This window comes from Hypanus sabinus, chromosome 26, assembly GCF_030144855.1.
Source record: "Hypanus sabinus isolate sHypSab1 chromosome 26, sHypSab1.hap1, whole genome shotgun sequence".
NCBI lineage: Eukaryota > Metazoa > Chordata > Chondrichthyes > Myliobatiformes > Dasyatidae > Hypanus > Hypanus sabinus.
This window is the reverse complement of record NC_082731.1, coordinates 31404886-31422842: the sequence shown is the minus strand read 5'-3', so window position 1 is coordinate 31422842 and position 17957 is coordinate 31404886. Positions and strand designations below refer to the sequence as shown.

The 17957-nt window shown below is 52.9% G+C and overlaps 1 protein-coding gene across 1 annotated transcript in view; it reads left to right on the top strand.

The window, feature by feature from the left end:
* The window catches only part of LOC132381733 (capping protein, Arp2/3 and myosin-I linker protein 3-like), a 58157-nt gene that overhangs the window by 39788 nt on the left and 412 nt on the right, over positions 1-17957 (top strand). Inside the window, exons 16-23 of the mRNA XM_059951305.1 lie at positions 1094-1198; positions 3510-3579; positions 5646-5727; positions 6029-6125; positions 6473-6527; positions 16308-16480; positions 16838-16906; positions 17321-17413. Coding sequence (XP_059807288.1) covers positions 1094-1198; positions 3510-3579; positions 5646-5727; positions 6029-6125; positions 6473-6527; positions 16308-16480; positions 16838-16906; positions 17321-17413 — 744 coding nt within the window. The remainder of the gene's footprint in view (positions 1-1093; positions 1199-3509; positions 3580-5645; positions 5728-6028; positions 6126-6472; positions 6528-16307; positions 16481-16837; positions 16907-17320; positions 17414-17957) is intronic.

Below are 17957 nucleotides of genomic sequence, written 5' to 3'. Positions count from 1 at the left end.
TTCAGATTCAGTTTATTGTCATTTAGAAACCACAAATGCAATGCAGTTAAAAATGATACAACGTTCCTCCAGAATGAGATCACAAAAACACGTAATAAAACAGACTACACCAGAAAATCCACATAACGTTTGGCAATCCCCAATCCAGAGTCCGGAGAGGCTGCTGCGTATCGATATCGCGCTACTGTCTTTCTGCGTTCCCCAGAAAGGAGCTCCAAACCCACCAGACAAAACAAGACCAAAAACTAAAGCTACAAGACCTGCACAAAACCACATAGTTACAACATATAGTTACAACAGTGCAAACAATAGCATAATTGATAAAAAAAAAACAGACCATGGGCACAGTAAAAATAGTCCAAAGACGTTAAAAGACTATCAGTTCGAAAGAAACCTCCACACAGTTTCCACAAATCCTCAGGGTCCCGACTGACCCGCCATCCCACGCAGGCGGCAGAAGGAAATCCCCCCGCTATGGACCTCCACGGCGCCGCCTGACTCAGCCTCGCAGACGCAGCACACTCCAAAAGTGACCTGAGTCTGTCAAAAGGACTCCGAGTCCGTTGAACCTCTGAGCCTCCGACCATCACCTCTGGCACAGCTTCTCCGAGCACCATCCTCTGCCGAGCGTATTAAGACGCCCCCGCCAACGCGACCCCGAGGACTGGGGGCCTGTTCTTCCCAGCAGAGACCCGGACCTCACAGCAGCAGCAGCAATGAAGAGGGTCTTCCTGGAGATTTCCAGATGCTCCTCCGTTCTCCCACGTCCGTTTTTCATCAGATTATGATTGCGCACGGCACCCCACTTGACAAATAACAGACATCAAATCCAGAGAGGCTGCTGCAAACTGCGACGTGCCACCATTTTGGTCACGTGACCACAACACTCCGTGAAGGGGTTTCAGAGATGGTGATGGGTGTAGGGGAGGGAGGGGGTCACAGAGACAGCAAGGGGTTCAGAGGAAGGACAGGGTCATGGTGGTAACTGTGAGGTGGTTAGAGTAGAGTAGGGTTCAAAGAGGGTCGCAGAGATGGGAAGGGACACAAGTGTCAGTAGGTAGTTATGGATGTGACATCTCTCCCTGCCCCACAGGAAGTGCCGGAGTGCTCCTCCTTCCTTCAAGATCTTCTTCTCCTCTGCCCTCTCGCTCCGCCGACTCAACTTCTCGGGGACAAAACTCCCGGCCGAGGCCCTCAGGTTGGTGGTGCTGAACCCCGGGGCAGAGGCAGTGCTTACAGCCTCTGCAGGACCTCTGCTTAAGAAAGGCAGGGAGAATCGGCCCAATGCTGTGGGTTGGAGGTCACAGATCATGGATCTGACTGAGTTTTGAGGGAGTGACCAAGAGGATCAGTGAGGGCAGGGTGGGTCAGAGGTCACAGATCATGGATCTGACTGAGTTTTGAGGGAGTGACCAAGAGGATCAGTGAGGGCAGGGTGGGTCAGAGGTCACAGATCATGGATCTGACTGAGTTTTGAGGGAGTGACCAAGAGGATGGATGAGGGCAGGGTGGGTCAGAGGTCACAGATCATGGATGTGACTGAGGAGTTTGGAGGGAGTGACCAAGAGGACGGATGAGGGCAGGGTGGGTTAGAGGTCACAGACCATGGATGTGACTGAGGAGTTTGGAGGGAGTGACCAAGAGGACGGATGAGGGCAGGGTGGGTTAGAGGTCACAGACCATGGATGTGACTGAGGGGTTTTGAGGGAGTGACCAAGAGGACGGATGAGGGCAGGGTGGGTTAGAGGTCACAGATCATGGATCTGACTGAGGAGTTTGGAGGGAGTGACCAAGAGGATCAGTGAGGGCAGGGTGGGTTAGAGGTCACAGATCATGGAGCTGACTGAGGAGTTTGGAGGGAGTGACCAAGAGGATCAGTGAGGGCAGGGTGGGTTGGAGGTCACAGATCATGGATGTGACTGAGGAGTTTGGAGGGAGTGACCAAGAGGACGGATGAGGGCAGGGTGGGTTGGAGGTCACAGATCATGGATGTGACTGAGTTTTGAGGGAGTGACCATGAGGATGGATGAGGGCAGGGTGGGTTGGAGGTCACAGATCATGGATGTGACTGAGGAGTATTGAGGGAGTGACCAAGAGGATCAGTGAGGGCAGGGTGGGTTAGAGGTCACAGATCATGGATGTGACTGAGGGGTTTTGAGGGAGTGACCAAGAGGATCAGTGAGGGCAGGGTGGGTTAGAGGTCACAGACCATGGATGTGACTGAGGAGTTTGGAGGGAGTGACCAAGAGGATGGATGAGGGCAGGGTGGTAGACGTGGACCTCACAGTAAAGCCTTTGATAAGGTCCCACATGGCTGGCTGCTCTGGAAGGTTCAATCACAGAGGGAGCTGGACAACTGGACGCACGATGGGCTCAATGGAAGGAAGCAGAGGGAGAGGGTGGGAAATTGTTTCTCAGACTGGAGACCCCGTGACTAATGGTGTACCCCAGGGCTCGGGGCTGGGACCATTGCTGTTTGCCATCTGTACGAGCAGGTACAAGGCGGGGTTAGTACGTTTGCGGACGACACTCCAATAGGTGGTGTCGTTGACAGTGAAGATGGTTATCAGGATTTACAGAGGGATGTTGATCAGCTGGGTCAGTGGCCGGGGAAAGGCAAATGGAGTTTAATTCAGATAAGTACAAGGTGTTGCACTTCGGGAAGACAAATGGAGCAGGACTTCCACAGTGAATGGCAGGGACCTGGGGAGTGTTGTAGAACAGAGGCACCCAGGGGTACAGGTACACGGATCCCTGAAAGTGGAGTCACAGGTAGACGGGGGGGGGGGGGGGGGGGTGACAGTGCCGGCCTTCATCAGTCAGGACACTGAGTTCTGGAGGTGGGACGACATGTTGTGGTTGCACTAGGCGTTGATGAGGCCACACTTGGAGTACTGTGTTCAGGTTTGGTCACCCTGTTGTAGGAAAGATGCCATTAAGCTGGAGAGAGCAGAGGAGATTGACTAGGATGCTGCTGGGACTTGAGAGACTGAGTTATGGAGAGGGGTTGGGCAGATTGGGACTTTATTCCTAGGAGGGGTAGGAGACTGAGGGGTGACCGTGTGGAGGTGTTTAAACTCACAAGCGGCACAGATAGGGTGAATGCCCACAGTCTTTCTCCCCAGGGTTGGGGAATCAAGAACCAGAGGACACAGGTTTAAGGTGAAAAGGGAGAGATTTATTTGTTATAAGAGGGGCAACTTTTCCACCCAAAGGTTGGTCAGCCTATGGAACGAGCTGTCAGAGGCAGGCACAGTAAAAAGTCACTTGGACAGGTAGGTTTAGAGGGATTGTGGGGCAAACACAGGACGATTGGACTGGCTTAGGGTGGAATTTGGGTTGGCATGGACTGCTGGGTTCGAGGGTCTGTTTGATGTTGAGTGACTCTGGGTCCTCAAGGCAAAATCCTGGGCCTGTGGGTGGGTGGGTGGGGGGAATGTCCCTATTTTCTACCCTGGGCTGTGTGTTTGCGAGCTGACAACCTCCCACCTCCCTCCCTCCCTCCACAGGGCCCTCCTCCTCGGTTTGGCCTCCAACCCTCTGCTGATGGACCTCAGCCTGGACCTGAGCAGCTGTGAGGTACGTCGCTGACCCCAGGGCCAGGGGTCACGTCTTGAGGGGTTACAGGGTTCATAAGGCGAGGTTATGGTTCACGGGTGCGGGGTCACAGGGGGGATACGGGGCAGGTTTGTAAGTTAAAGTCAGGGGGCGCATAGGGTAGGGTCACGGGGTTGTGGGGCAATGTCACAGGTTCAGGGGTCACGGGAGAGTCCTAGGGGTGTCAGACCAACTTCGTGGGGTTGTGGGCTGAGGCTGCAGTGTCGGTCTGGGATCACAGGGAGGTCGTAGGTCTTTCGGGGGTCTGGGTTCAGGGGTCAGAGGTTAGGTGCGCATTTAGGGGCAGTTCTCCTTCACTCCTGTCCCTGGCTCTGCCTGAGGATGGTTCTCCCTGCAGTTCCCCCCTGCCCCACTTCCTAGGCTCTTCTCTCTGCCTCATTCAACTGCCCCAGAACACACTTCCTACTGATTCCCAGTCGATTCAGCCCCTCAACCCCACTCTCCCATTTCATCCGCTGTCCCCTCCCTCTACTTCACTTGAAACCCCCTCCCCTTCTCACAACACCCCTCCCCTCAAAACCCTTCCCTCCGCGTCCCTCAACACCCTCCCTCTGCTTCCTTCGAGCCCCTCCTTCCCCTTCCCTCGAAACCCTCCATCCCCTTCTCTGAACACCTTCCCTCCACTTTCCTTGAAACCCTCACTCCATTTCCCTCTAACCCTCCCTGCCCTTCCCTCAGCACCATCCCCTTCCTCGACCCCTACCTCCTCTCCTTCCCTTGAAGCCCACTCGCTCCCATTCCCTTGACGTCTCCTCCCTTCCTTTCCCTCAGCCCCCACTCCCTCCCCTCAATTCCTCCCTCAACTAGCCTTCCCATCACTTCTGCTCCTCAACCTGCATCGACCCACCTCTGACTTCGTTGCCCCTCCTCTGTCCCTCACTGGGTGGTAAAGACAGAGAGGTGTTAGGCACGCTGCCCTTCTCGGCTGGGGCTGGTGAGTGCAGGAGCTGGAGACCCTACGTTGAGTTGTGTGCATGATGTCAGTGAGGCAGAACTCAGGGTAGGGAGGAGTATTCACCTCCTGAGGCCCGGATGCTCATTCTGTCTGAAACCTCGAAGCAGGGGGCCACGGTGGAACTGACAGTTCCCTGGGAAGACCGGATTGAAAAGGCACTCGAACGTAAGAAGGGCAAATACCAGGAGCTGGTGGGGCAGAGCCAGAGACCGGGGTGGAGGGCACCATGTGAGCCTATAGAGGTGGGGTGGAGAGGTTTTGCTGGCTGCCCGCTGTGCAGAACCTCCTCCCTCCTTGGCATTACAGGGGCTGGAATGGAAAGAGCCTTCGGGACCGTCACAGAGGCTGCTGATCGAGCCTCCAGGTGGCTGTGACCCCTGGGCCAGTGCTGGTCTGGTCAACCCTGGCTGGGTCGGCTGGGTGAGGGAGTCTGATATCGAGAAACCCGAAACACCCTCTGACCCCAGCTGACATCGCTGAAGGTTTGTCCCAGCGTGCCCTCGCGTGTAACTTAGCATCACGTTCGGTTTCCGCTGCCTTGCTACGGGCAAGGTGCCGTTAAGGTGGAAGAAGTCCAGGGGAGATACACGAGGCTGTTGCCGGGACTCAAGGGACTGAGGTATGGAGAGAGGTTGGGCAGATTGGGACTTCATTCCTTGGAGCGAGGGGTGACCTTATCGAGGTGTATAAAACCATGCGGGGGCACAGATAGGGTGAATGCGTGCAGTCTTCCTCTCCAGGGCTGGGGAATCAAGAACCAGAGGGCACAGGTTTAACGTGAGAGGGGAGAGATTTAACAGACACCCGAGGGGCAACTTCCTTGTCCAGAAGGAACAAGCTGCCAGAGGAAGTGGTTCAGGCAGGTACATCAACAACATTTAAAAGTACCTGTACGGGTAAACAGAAAGGAAAGGTTGGGAGGGAGTTGGGCCAAACGGAACTGGCTTAGAGGGGAATTTGGGTCGGCAGGGCGCAGATGGGCCTAAGGGCCTGGTTCCCATGCCGTGTGACTCTGTGAGCCTCGCCTGCCCTGCCCTCGGAGTGACCCTCCCCTCCCACCTTCCCCTTCCAGCTGAGGTCGAGTGGCGCCCGTGTTCTGGAGGAGACCGTGAGCCGCGTCCGCGGACTGAATGGGATCGACCTGTCTGATAACGGTGAGTGGGGGGGGGGGTGAGAGGAATTGAGGCGGAGGGTGGAGGGAAGGACGGATGGAAAGATAGGAGAAAGTAGGGGAGAGGGGAGGGACAAGGTGGAGGGAGGGGAGGTCAGGAGAGACGGAGTGAGAAGCAAGGGGGAGGTTGGGGAAAGGAGGTGGAGGTAGGAGGGGTTGGGGAGGGGAGAGGGAGGATAGGGTGAGGGTGTGAGAAGGAGGGTTGAGAAGATGGAGGAGGGGTTGAGGGCACAAGGTTGTCCTGTCTGACCTCTGAACCCTCTGATGACCCTCCCTCACCCCAGGGCTGGACTCTGACCTGCTGACCTTGCTCCCCACCCTTGGTCTGTGTCCCTCCGTCAGGAACCTCTCCCTCGGGAAGAACTTCAACGTCAAGAGCAAGTGAGTGACTCCTCCTCTCCCTCTACCCTAGCCTCCCCAACTCACCCCTTCAGACCACCCACCCTGACCATGCTGCTCCTGTCCTAAGCCACAGCCCACCATCCTCCTTGCCTTCCCTCCCATCCCTCGCTCCTCATACCCCCTCCATCCCATCCCTCATCCTTCCCCTCCCTCCCATCCCTACCTCTTCACACCCCCTTCATCCCAACCCTCATCCTTCCCCTCCCTCCCATCCCTACCTCTTCACACTCCCTCCATCCTATACCTCACCCTTCCCCTCCCTCTGTCCCTTCCACACCCTTTCATAATCCCTCTCTGACCACCTCTCCCCCTCTTTTCTCCTCCAGGACCCTCGAGGAGATCCTCCAGACCCTGGTCCAAGTTTTCCAAGCGGAAGGCTGTGTAAGGGCATTGAGGCTTTGCGAGGGTGCAGAGGAGGTTTACCAGGGTGCTGCCTGGTTTAAAGAGCCTGCTTAACTGGGGCATAGGCAGGAAAAGGGAGGAGGTCCTGAAGAGAGAATGTAGGGATTTAGGGAAAAGCAGGATCTCCAGGGTGGATCACTACCTGTGCCACGTGGCAGCGAGGGTTAAGAATAGGATGATGTGGCAGATGAACACGTGGCTAGTGCAGGGGGCAGGGGTTCAGATTTTTATTTTATTCTTTACTGTGAAACGACACAGAATGAGCTTTCCGTCCCTTTGAGCCTCGCCACCCAGCAATCACCCAGTCTGTAATACTGGCCTAATCGCGGGACGACTCACTGGGACCAACAGCCGGTCCGTCTTTGGACCGTGGGAGGAAACCCACGCGGTCACAGGGAGAATGTGCGAACTGAGCCCGGATCGCCGGCACTGTACAGTGTTGTGCTAACCACCATGATCATTGGGATCCCCTCTGGGGAAGGTATGACCTGTACAGAGGTGACTAATGTCCCTGCGGGCAGGTTTGCTCCAGCTTTTAGGGATGGTTTTAGCTAAATAGGAAGCGGAATGGTAGGGCTGAGGATGGGGCAGCTGGTGTACAAGTCGATGCGGTGTGTAGTGAGACTGTGAGGAAGGACAGGCAGACGATGGGGCAGTGTAAGAAGAGGGCAAAATTGAAAAGGGTGATGAATACAGGACTGAAGGTGTTGTATTTGAATGCGCGCAGTATACGGGATAAGGTGGATGATCTTGTGGCGCAGTTAGAGATGTTGTGGGCATCACTGAGTCGTGGCTGAAAGAAAATCATCGTTGAGAGCTTAATGCCCAAGGATGCACGTTGTATTGAAAGGACAGGCAGGTAGGCAGAGGGGATGAGGTGGCTCTGTTGGTAAAAAGTGAAATCAAATCCTGAGAAAGAGGTGACGTAGGATTGGAAGGTGTAGAGTCAAGGAACTGCACAGATAGAAAGGCCCTGATAGGAGTTATACACAGGCCTGCAAACAGTAACCAGGATGTGGGCTACAAATTACAATGGGAAATAGAAAATACATGTTAAAGAGCAAAGTCATGGAGGATTTCAATACACAGGTAGATTGGGAAAATCAAGTTGATGCTAGATCCCAAGAGAGGGAATTTGTAGAACACCTACCAGATGTTTTTTTAGAGCAGCTTGTGGTTGAGCCAACAAGGGGAATGGCTATTCTGGATTGGGTGTTGTGTAATGAACCGGTTTTGATTAGGAAGCTTAAGGTAAAGGAAACCTTAGGAGTCAGTGATCATAATATAGTAGACTTCAGCCTGAAATTTGAGAAGGAGAAGCTGAAGTCATATATGTATCAGTATTACAGTGGAGAAAATAGAATTATAGAGGCTTGAGCGAGGAGCTGGCCAAAGTTGACAGGAAGGGGACACTAGCAGGGATGATGACAGAACAGTAATGGCTGGAGATTCAGAAGGTACAGGATTGATACAACCTAAATTGAAGAAGTTGTCCAAAGGGAGGACGAGGCAACTGTGGCTGACAAGAGAAGTCAAAGACAGCATAAAAGCAAAAGAGGAGGCAAAAACAAGTGAGAGGTTAGAGCATTGGGAATCTTTTAAAAGCCAACAGGAGGCAACTAAAAAGACACAAGGAGGGAAAATCTGGAATATGAAGGTAAGCTAGCCAATAATATCGAAGAAGGTACCAGAACTTTCATCAGATATATTAAGAATAAAAGAGAAGTGAGAGTTGATATTGGACCGCTGGAAAATGATGCTGGAGAGGTAGTAATAGAGACCAAAGAAATGGCGAATGAACTAAATTTTTCACCAGTCTACTCTGTGGAAGACACTAGCAGTATGCCCGATGGTTGAGAGTATCAGGGGGCTATTTCTAGGGAGCAGATGATTGGAAAGCTGAAAGATCTGAAGGTGAATAAGTCACCTGGACCAGGCGGCTACACCCCAGGTTTCTGAAAGAGGTAGCTGAAGAGATTGTGGAGACATTAGTAATGATCTTTCAAAAATCACTAGTTTCTGGCATGGTTCCGAAGGACTGGAAAGTTGCAAATGTCACTTCATTTTTCAAGGAGGCAGAAGAAAGGAAATTACAGGCCATTTAGTCTGACCTCAATGATTGGGAAGAAGTTGGAGTCAATTGTTAAGGATGAGGTTTTGAGGTACTCAGAGGTGTGTGATAAAATAGACTAAAGTCAGCACAGTTTCCTTAAGGGAAAATCTTACCTGACAAATCTGTTGGAATTCTTTGAGGAAGTAACAAGCACGATAGACAAAGGAGAATCGGTGGATGGTGTGTACTTGGATTTTCAGAAGGCCTTTGACAAGGTACCACACATAAGACCATAAGAACAAAATATATAGGAGCTGAAGTAGGCCATTTGGTCCATCGAGTCTGCTCCACTACTCAAGCATGGGCTGATCCAATTCTTCCAGACATCCCCATACCATTCGATGCCCTGGCGAATTGAGAACTTAAACATGAGGCTGCTAAACTGGCTACAAGCCCGTAGTATTACAGGAAAGATACTAGCATGGATAGATGATTGGCAGGAGGCAAACAGTGGAAACAAAGGGAGCCTTTTCAGATTGGCTGCCCGCGACTCGTGGTGTTCTGCAAGGGTCAGTGTTGGGACCGATTCTTTTTACATCAAATGTCAATGATTTGGATGATGGAATTGATAGCTCTGTGGATGCTATCAAAATAGTTGGAGGGGCAGATAGTTTTGAGGAAGAAGGACTTGGAAAGACTAAGACGGATGGGGCAAAGGTGGAATACAGTGTTGGAAGGGTATGGTCATGCATTTTGGTAGAAGGAACAAAAGCATAGACCAGTGTTTCCCAACCTTTTATAGCCCAACACCCCTCTAAAGAACTTTCATACCTCCTAATGCCCTCCCCCCAAAGCGCAATATACTTTCCAGCACCCCCACAGTGTAAAAACATGTGTACCATATGAGGGAATGATTTTGCTTTAAATTTTTATTTGTCTTTAAACCTAGCTTACACAGTACCTGTGCTCTGTACAGCAGCTTTGAGATCAATGTGATCCTTGATGGTTCTTAGCAAGAACTGAAGTATCTGGTTCAAGTTGTGACAGCAAAAGCCTTAAGTCCTCATGTGTAACAATGTAACAGTTCGGCTCTTCTCCAAAGACCAGGAATTGTCATATGACAGTCTAGACACACACCACAAAAGCTACAAAAGTTGGCATTTTTGAAAAGCATTTTTGCTTCTATATCATTCTGAATTTTGATAATTTCTCTTCCTGTTCTTGCACCTTACAAGGAAATGGGTTAGTTACCCATTCCAGAATTTCCAGATTGTTCAAATCCTTGAATCAAGTCTGAAAATCCTTCTTCAGTGACTGCAGGTGTAAGCAGTACTCTTGCAAATCACCGTCTGTGAAAGAGAGTGCCATACTTTCCATGCAGGGAAACTGTGAGGGCATTCTTCTCTCAATGTTTTGCTTAAATATTTCCAATTTTCTGATCAGTGGACTTTTTTCCTGGATTAAGTTGAAATTCTCACCCTGCAATTTCATACGGAGAACATTCATTTTGTCATACAGATGGGCTAGGTATGGCAGAACTGCACGCAAATGTTCAATCTTGTTCCCCACGCTCTTGTCGGCTTTGAGCAAAAAATCAACCACAGGGTCAAAAAGGTCAAAAAAACACTTTAAACAGCAGTGTTTTGACAGCCAATGCAAGCGTTCAATTGTTGCATTGTTATCTTGGCATAACTGGTGAAATATTCTGCTATTTAATGGATGAGCTTTAATTTTGTTGATAGTGGATATTACAAGACTCCTGCTTGAAAAAAGTCACTGGCTGGGGTTTTGGCTGTGAGATGTTCATGATGAATTACACAATGGATTGCAAACAGACATGGAATTTATTTTTTCATAAATTCCTCTAAATCAGCATGGTGACCTGTTCCTGTCGTATACGGTGCTCCAGCTGTTGCACAAGAAATCATGTTCCTAATCAGAATACCTTTATCCTCAATATATATTTTGAGCTCATTGTAGATTGATTCTCTGTTGAAGTTTGTTTTTAACTTTTTACAGAAGAGGATTTCTTCATAAGCTTTTCAATTTTCGATAAATCGTACATATGCCATTATCAATGGCTCCTTGTCTCACACGGTTGACTCATCGTTGCATCCCAGATTCTGTTTTCGTAGTTCTGTCCATCATTGGTATTCAACGTCCTCACACATTTCGTCAATGTAATGAACTACCAGCAGTAACTCAGAGGCGAGGACTTCTGACACAAGAGGCATTATTAATCTTTCACCAATTGTGTAGCAATTCCACACTTTGCGAAATGTTATAAGAAGCAATGAGACCACTATCGAGGTCATTTTTAGCTCTTGGCAAATGACTCGAGTGTGCTTCTTTCACCTTCTGGAACTGAATAATACCAGAAGAGGCCTTTCCAGGGTGTCTTTTACAGAAGTATTCCTGCAATCTTGATGGTTTCATGCTTCATTAGACAGGACAGTATTACGAATAAGACACATGGGTTGTCGCTGATCTGACGGGAACGGAATAAAACCAAACTCCAGATATGTAACGTTATATTGACACACTTTCTGTAGTTTGTTTCTTAGCAGGATTAGAATTCAAAGCTTCACTGTCTTCAGGCTCATAGAGATCGTGCTGTATGTATTGATCCATCATTAACAGGGCTAAATTAAAATAAAAACTTAATGCAGATTGGGAATACCTATCGGATGTTGACGATGGCATGGATGGAACGGTGGTAGCGGCATGCAAAGGAGCGGCAAGGCGAAGATGGAAATTATCTCAACAGTGAAGATTCCGTTGACAAGGATTCTGGCTGGAAGCTGAATATTGGTCAGGACAGAGCTGGCGTTCAGCAAGGTACCTTTATGCTGTTCCAGTTAGCGGGAATGACCAATCACTCAAGGTCTCACAATCCCCGAAGATGGTCCTTGACCGCACATATGAAGCCGAGTTTGCTTTGAACACTGCAAGAGGAATCCGCGGGGTTGGCAGGTTCACTGATTGCCTCTATTTCACCGACTGGTTCCAGCCAGGGCCGTATTGTTGTGTGACCTGTTGTCTGTAGATCTGTACCGAGAGGAGAGGGGGTACTGGTCTTGTTGCCACGAGTCAAGGGGAACTGTTGGGCATCCCTGGTTGCTAGTTTGTGCATCCCCAATAATGTCTGTTTGGTTGATAAGATTGGGTGAGATTGTCGAGTTTCAGGTGTGTTGTGATGACGAGTGCTCACTGCCTGCGGAGCTGTGGTTGTTCCTGTGTTCCAGAGTCTCATCCTTTCCTTTTGGAAGTGCCTGCTCTGCTAACTGTCGTTTGAGTCTCACGCCTCCAGTTAGGGTGCTGCTTACTGCCCCACCCCCCAGAATCTGGAACGCTGACCGACTTCTATTCCCCCTTAGGACATGTAACCGCCCCAATGGGTATCACTGGCGCAGACTATTTTCCAAAGGGCAGAAATTTTAAAAATCCGAGGGGGAAAGGGACCTGGGAGTCCTTGTGCAGGATTCCCTAAAGGTTAACTTGCAGGGTTGGGTCTGTGGCGAGGAAGACCAATACAATGTTGGCATTAATTTTGAGAGAAGAGCAAGGATGCAAGGATTCATGGAAGGTCTCACTTGGAGTATTGTGAGCAGTTTTGGGCCCCTGAAATTTTACGGTCCTGTGACCTCTCTTTGGAGGTGACGGTAGAGGGGTACAAGATGATGAGAGGCACAGATAGAGTGGGCAGCCCGAAACTGCTACCCCAGGAGGAAATGGCTGGTATGAGAGGCCACAATTTTAAGGTGACTGGGGAAAGTAGAGGGGTGGGAGTCAGAGGCAGGTTATTTTACCCTGAGAGTGGTGGGTGTGCGGAACACCCAGCCGGGTGTTGGTAGAGGCATTAGGGACATTTAGACTCTTAGACAGGCGGATGGATGAAAGATTGATGGAGCGCGACATGGGTGAGAGATGTTGGATTGATCGTGGAGTGGGGTAAAATGTTCGGAACAACATTGTGGGCCGAAGGGCCTGTACTGTACTGACGCATGTTCATACAGGTGTTTGAGGGATCGGGTAGACCGCACCGGGAACGTTGAACAGATTCACTGGGACCGGAGGGCTGGAATTATAAGGAGAGTCTGGACAGGCTCGGGATTGGAATTGGTTTATTTTTGTCACAAGTACCGAGGTGCAGTGAGAAGATGGGGGTTGCTTTCGCCAGAGCTGAGGGGTAACCTGAGAGACGTTTATAGTACCACGAGGGACCAAAGTCTTGTACGCCTGGTGCATGGAGCCACCACGTTTGAGATTATCGTCAACTGCCCAAGTTCACGTCTGCACAGGCGCGGTGAAAAACTTGTGCCACAAGGAAAACATAAATTACTTTCTATTTTTTTTTACAAGAAAGAGCATACTTAGAGCAACAAGCCGAAGTCCATTGTCGGCGAAACGTGGTCACAGTGTTGCTGTTCTGAGCCGGTGTTTAAGGTTGTGCCGGTTGGTTGGAGAATCTGAACCTGGTTGTGTGGGACATCCATATCTCCTGCCCGAGATGACGTTCCCTTCTTGAGGTAGCATTTTCTGTAGATGCTACCCATGATGGGGAGGGGTGCGTCAATGATCTCTGGGGCTGACTCCGCTCCTGCGCATTGGAATTGCCGTACCAGACTGTGACGTAGCCGGTCAGTTCACACCTGCAGAGGACAGGGGTCGGGACACGACGTTATAGCAGGACGGGACGTCGCTGAGGTCACACTTGGAGAACTGGGAGCAGTCCCAGGAGGACTTGATTAAGCTGGAGAGGGTGCAGGGAAGATTGCCGGGCTGGAGCTACAAGGAGAGGTGGGACGGACGGGGACTGCTTTGGAATTGGAATTGGTTCATTATCGTCACAAGCACCGCGATACAGTGAGAAGCTCTCGTCTGCAGTTCTGTTCACACCGAGCAGGTCATCGCTCAGTGCATTGAGGTAGAACATTAACAGCGCAGGATAAAGTGTCACAGCACAGGGAAAGTGCAGTGCAGGGAGACAGTAAAGTGCACGATCAGAACGAGGTCAAGAGCCAATTTTATCGCTCAAGAGGTCCACTGAGAATCTGACAACAACAAGATTAATCTGCCCCTGAACCTGGTGGTACATGCCCAATGGGAGGGGTAAGAAGACCATAAGACGTAGGAGCAGAATTAGGCCATTTGGCACATCTAGTCTGTTCCGCCATTCAACCTCTCTCCCCTCCTCAGCCCCTCTCCCTGGCCTTCACCCCGTAACATTTGATGCCATGTCCAGCCAAGAATCTCTGCCTTAAATAGTCCCAACGACCTGGCCTCCACAGCTGCCTGTGGTAACAACACACAGCTCTCCACCCTCTGGGTAAGCAGAATTAGGCCATTTGGCCCATCTAGTTTGTTCCGCCATTCAATCACTCTCCCCTCCTCAACCCTTCCGGGTGGGAGGGGAGGGATTGATTATGTCGGCTGCTTTTCTGAAGCAGTGCAGTGAGGCTGAGGGTGGCCCTACCGAGGGGCAGCCACAGACTTTCCTTCCCAGGGTCGGGTGCTGGTAGGTTCAAGGTGAGAGTGGAGAGATTCTCCACCCTCTCCCCACCCCGTCCCTCTCACCTTGGGTCAGTCCAGAGATGGTTAGCCACCGGCCCTCTGGGACAGGGAGTGGGGCAGAGTCTGTGGAGGGAGAGTTGCAAGGGGAAGGGTTGTGGAGGGGTATACTGGGGAGAGGGGAGTGTTGGTGCAGGGGGAAGGGTTGTCGAGGGGTACACTGGGGAGAGGGGAGTGTTGGTGCAGGGGGAAGGGTTGTGGAGGGGTACACTGGGGAGAGGGGAGTGTTGGTGCAGGGGGAAGGGTTGTGGAGGGGTATACTGGGGAGAGGGGAGTGTTGGTGCAGGGGGAAGGGTTGTGGAGTGGTATACTGGGGAGAGGGGAGTGTTGGTGCAGGGGGAAGGGTTGTGGAGAGGTATATTGGGGAGAGGGGAGTGTTGGTGCAGGGGGAAGGGTTGTGGAGTGGTATACTGGGGAGAGGGGAGTGTTGGTGCAGGGGGAAGGGTTGTGGAGGGGTACACTGGGGAGAGGGGAGTGTTGGTGCAGGGGGAAGGGTTGTGGAGGGGTATACTGGGGAGAGGGGAGTGTTGGTGCAGGGGGAAGGGTTGTGGAGGGGTACACTGGGGAGAGGGGAGTGTTGGTGCAGGGGGAAGGGTTGTGGAGGGGTATACTGGGGAGAGGGGAGTGTTGGTGCAGGGGGAAGGGTTGTGGAGTGGTATACTGGGTAGAGGGGAGTGTTGGTGCAGGGGGAAGGGTTGTCGAGGGGTATACTGGGGAGAGGGGAGTGTTGTTGCAGGGGGAAGGGTTGTGGAGGGGTATACGGGAGAGGGGAGTGTTGGTGCAGGGGGAAGGGTTGTCGAGGGGTACACTGGGGAGAGGTGATTGTTGGTGCAGGGGGAAGGGTTGTGGAGGGGTATACTGGGGAGAGGGGAGTGTTGGTGCAGGGGGAAGGGTTGTCGAGGGTTACACTGGGGAGAGGGGAGTGTTGGTGCAGGGGGAAGGGTTGTGGAGGGGTATACGGGAGAGGGGAGTGTTGGTGCAGGGGGAAGGGTTGTCGTGGGGTGTACTGGGGAGAGGGGAGTGTTGGTGCAGGGGGAAGGGTTGTGGAGGGGTATACGGGAGAGGGGAGTGTTGGTGCAGGGGGAAGGGTTGTTGTGGGGTGTACTGGGGAGAGGGGAGTGTTGGTGCAGGGGGAAGGGTTGTCGAGGGGTACACTGGGGAGAGGTGATTGTTGGTGCAGGGGGAAGGGTTGTGGAGGGGTATACTGGGGAGAGGGGAGTGTTGGTGCAGGGGGAAGGGTTGTCGAGGGGTATACGGGAGAGGGGAGTGTTGGTGCAGGGGGAAGGGTTGTCGAGGGGTATACGGGAGAGGGGAGTGTTGGTGCAGGGGGAAGGGTTGTCGAGGGTTACACTGGGGAGAGGGGAGTGTTGGTGCAGGGGGAAGGGTTGTGGAGGGGTATACTGGGGAGAGGGGAGTGTTGGTGCAGGGGGAAGGGTTGTCGAGGGGTATACGGGAGAGGGGAGTGTTGGTGCAGGGGGAAGGGTTGTCGAGGGGTACACTGGGGAGAGGTGATTGTTGGTGCAGGGGGAAGGGTTGTCGAGGGGTATACGGGAGAGGGGAGTGTTGGTGCAGGGGGAAGGGTTGTCGAGGGGTACACTGGGGAGAGGTGATTGTTGGTGCAGGGGGAAGGGTTGTGGAGGGGTATACTGGGGAGAGGGGAGTGTTGGTGCAGGGGGAAGGGTTGTGGAGGGGTATACGGGAGAGGGAAGTGTTGGTGCAGGGGGAAGGGTTGTCGTGGGGTGTACTGGGGAGAGGGGAGTGTTGGTGCAGGGGGAAGGGTTGTCGAGGGTTACACTGGGGAGAGGGGAGTGTTGGTGCAGGGGGAAGGGTTGTCGAGGGGTGTACTGGGGAGAGGGGAGTGTTGGTGCAGGGGGAAGGGTTGTCGAGGGTTACACTGGGGAGAGGGGAGTGTTGGTGCAGGGGGAAGGGTTGTCGAGGGTTACACTGGGGAGAGGGGAGTGTTGGTGCAGGGGGAAGGGTTGTCGAGGGGTACACTGGGGAGAGGTGATTGTTGGTGCAGGGGGAAGGGTTGTGAAGGGGAAGGGGGAGGCTGCACCCTGCGGGGAGGGCACTGTCTGGGAGGTGCTCCCTCCCCGCTGGAGGAGTTGTTGACTGGTCTGTGTTCTCCCCCGCAGAGGATTCGGTCCCTCTCCCTGGCCCACTCGAGGCTACGCTCCCGGGGCAGCCTCCTCCTCAACGCTCTGGGCAGCAACGCCTGCCTCCGCGAGCTCGACATCACCGGCAACGGGCTGGGGGACCTCGGTGCCAGGATGCTGGGCAAAGCCCTGCAGGTCAACAGCAGCCTCCGGTACGGGGAGTGAGTGGGCAGGGAGGGGGAGAACAACGAGGGGAGAGGGGGGGAGAACGATGGGGGAGAGAGGGGTGGAAAGAGAGAGGGGAGGAAGATGGGGAGGGGAAGAGAGGAGAGAAAGTAGATGGAAAGAGAGGGAGAGAGGGATGGAGAGGGGGATGAGAGGGCAAGGAGAGAAGGGAAGAGAAAGTGTTAGAGAGAGTGGGAAGGGAAGAATGGACATAGAGGGGGAAGAGAAGGGGAGAGAAAGAGGGAGAAGAGCGGGTATCTGGGGGAGGGTATGGGAGGGAGAGCTGAGCAGGGCTGTGGTCAGGTTTCTCTGACCTCATCTCCCACCCTGCCCCTTGCCCTCAGGAGCATCAGCTGGGACCGGAACAACACCACAGCGGCCGGTTTCCTAGAGGTAGCCCGTGCCCTGGAGAGGTGAGTGACCTGACCTTTGACCCTGATGCATTCCCATGACCCCCCCCCCCCCCAACATCCTGGCGACACTGGGACCGACCCAGGGACAGCATGGCCTTCATGTCACCCTCTGACCTCTGTCCCAAGTCCCTACAGCTCACAGGCCAGACCCTTGCCCTCTGACCTGCTGGCAGTAGGATGGGATGTCACCTCTGACCCCAATCCCAGTGACGACCCTCAGGGAATGAATATTTAGATGGTTAATGAACTGTTTATCTCTGACCCTTGCCTCCCCTCTCCCACCTCTCTCTTCCACCCTCACCTCTTTTTGCCACCTCCTTTCTCCCCCACTCTCCCTGACCCTTCCCCACCCTGTCCCCCACTCTCCCCGACTCTTCCCCCACCCTCTCCACCGACCCTCCCCCACCCTCCCAGTAACTTCACCCTGAGGGAGATGCCGATTCCATCAGTGACGTCTCCCACTCCCACCGCACCAATCCCACACATACCGAGGAGGCGATTCAGAAGGTAGGGAGTTCTCCGACTGTGGGGGGGGGGGGGTCGTTTTCCCTCATGCTCCTCCTCCCCTCTCATTCCCCTTCCTACCCTTTTCCCTACTCCCTCCACCGCCCCCTCCTCCCCTCCCTCCCCTTTTGTCCCTGTCCCCAAACCCCCCACCGACCGTCTTGGTCGTGAGGAATTGGCTTGTTCTGGCTTGTACTGCGGGTCACTGGGAAGCTTGTTTATGCAGACCAGATCATTACCCACAAACCGGACCTCGAGGCGAGTGGTCCCGGGTTCGAATCCGGCCGTCTCCGTCCACATTGGGCGTCGAGCGCGCAACCTGGCCTCATGAAACAGGCTAATGCTAAAGTTAGATATGGCCCTTGTGGCCAAAGGGATCGGGGGGGGGGGGGGGGTATGGAGAGAAAGCAGGTACAGGGTTCTGAGTTGGTTTATCAGCCATGATCATACTGAATGGCGGTGCAGGCTCGAAGGGCCGAATGGCCTACTCCTGAACCTATTTTCTATGTTTCTATAAAGAGGGTGCCATAGGAACATGCAGAGCCTA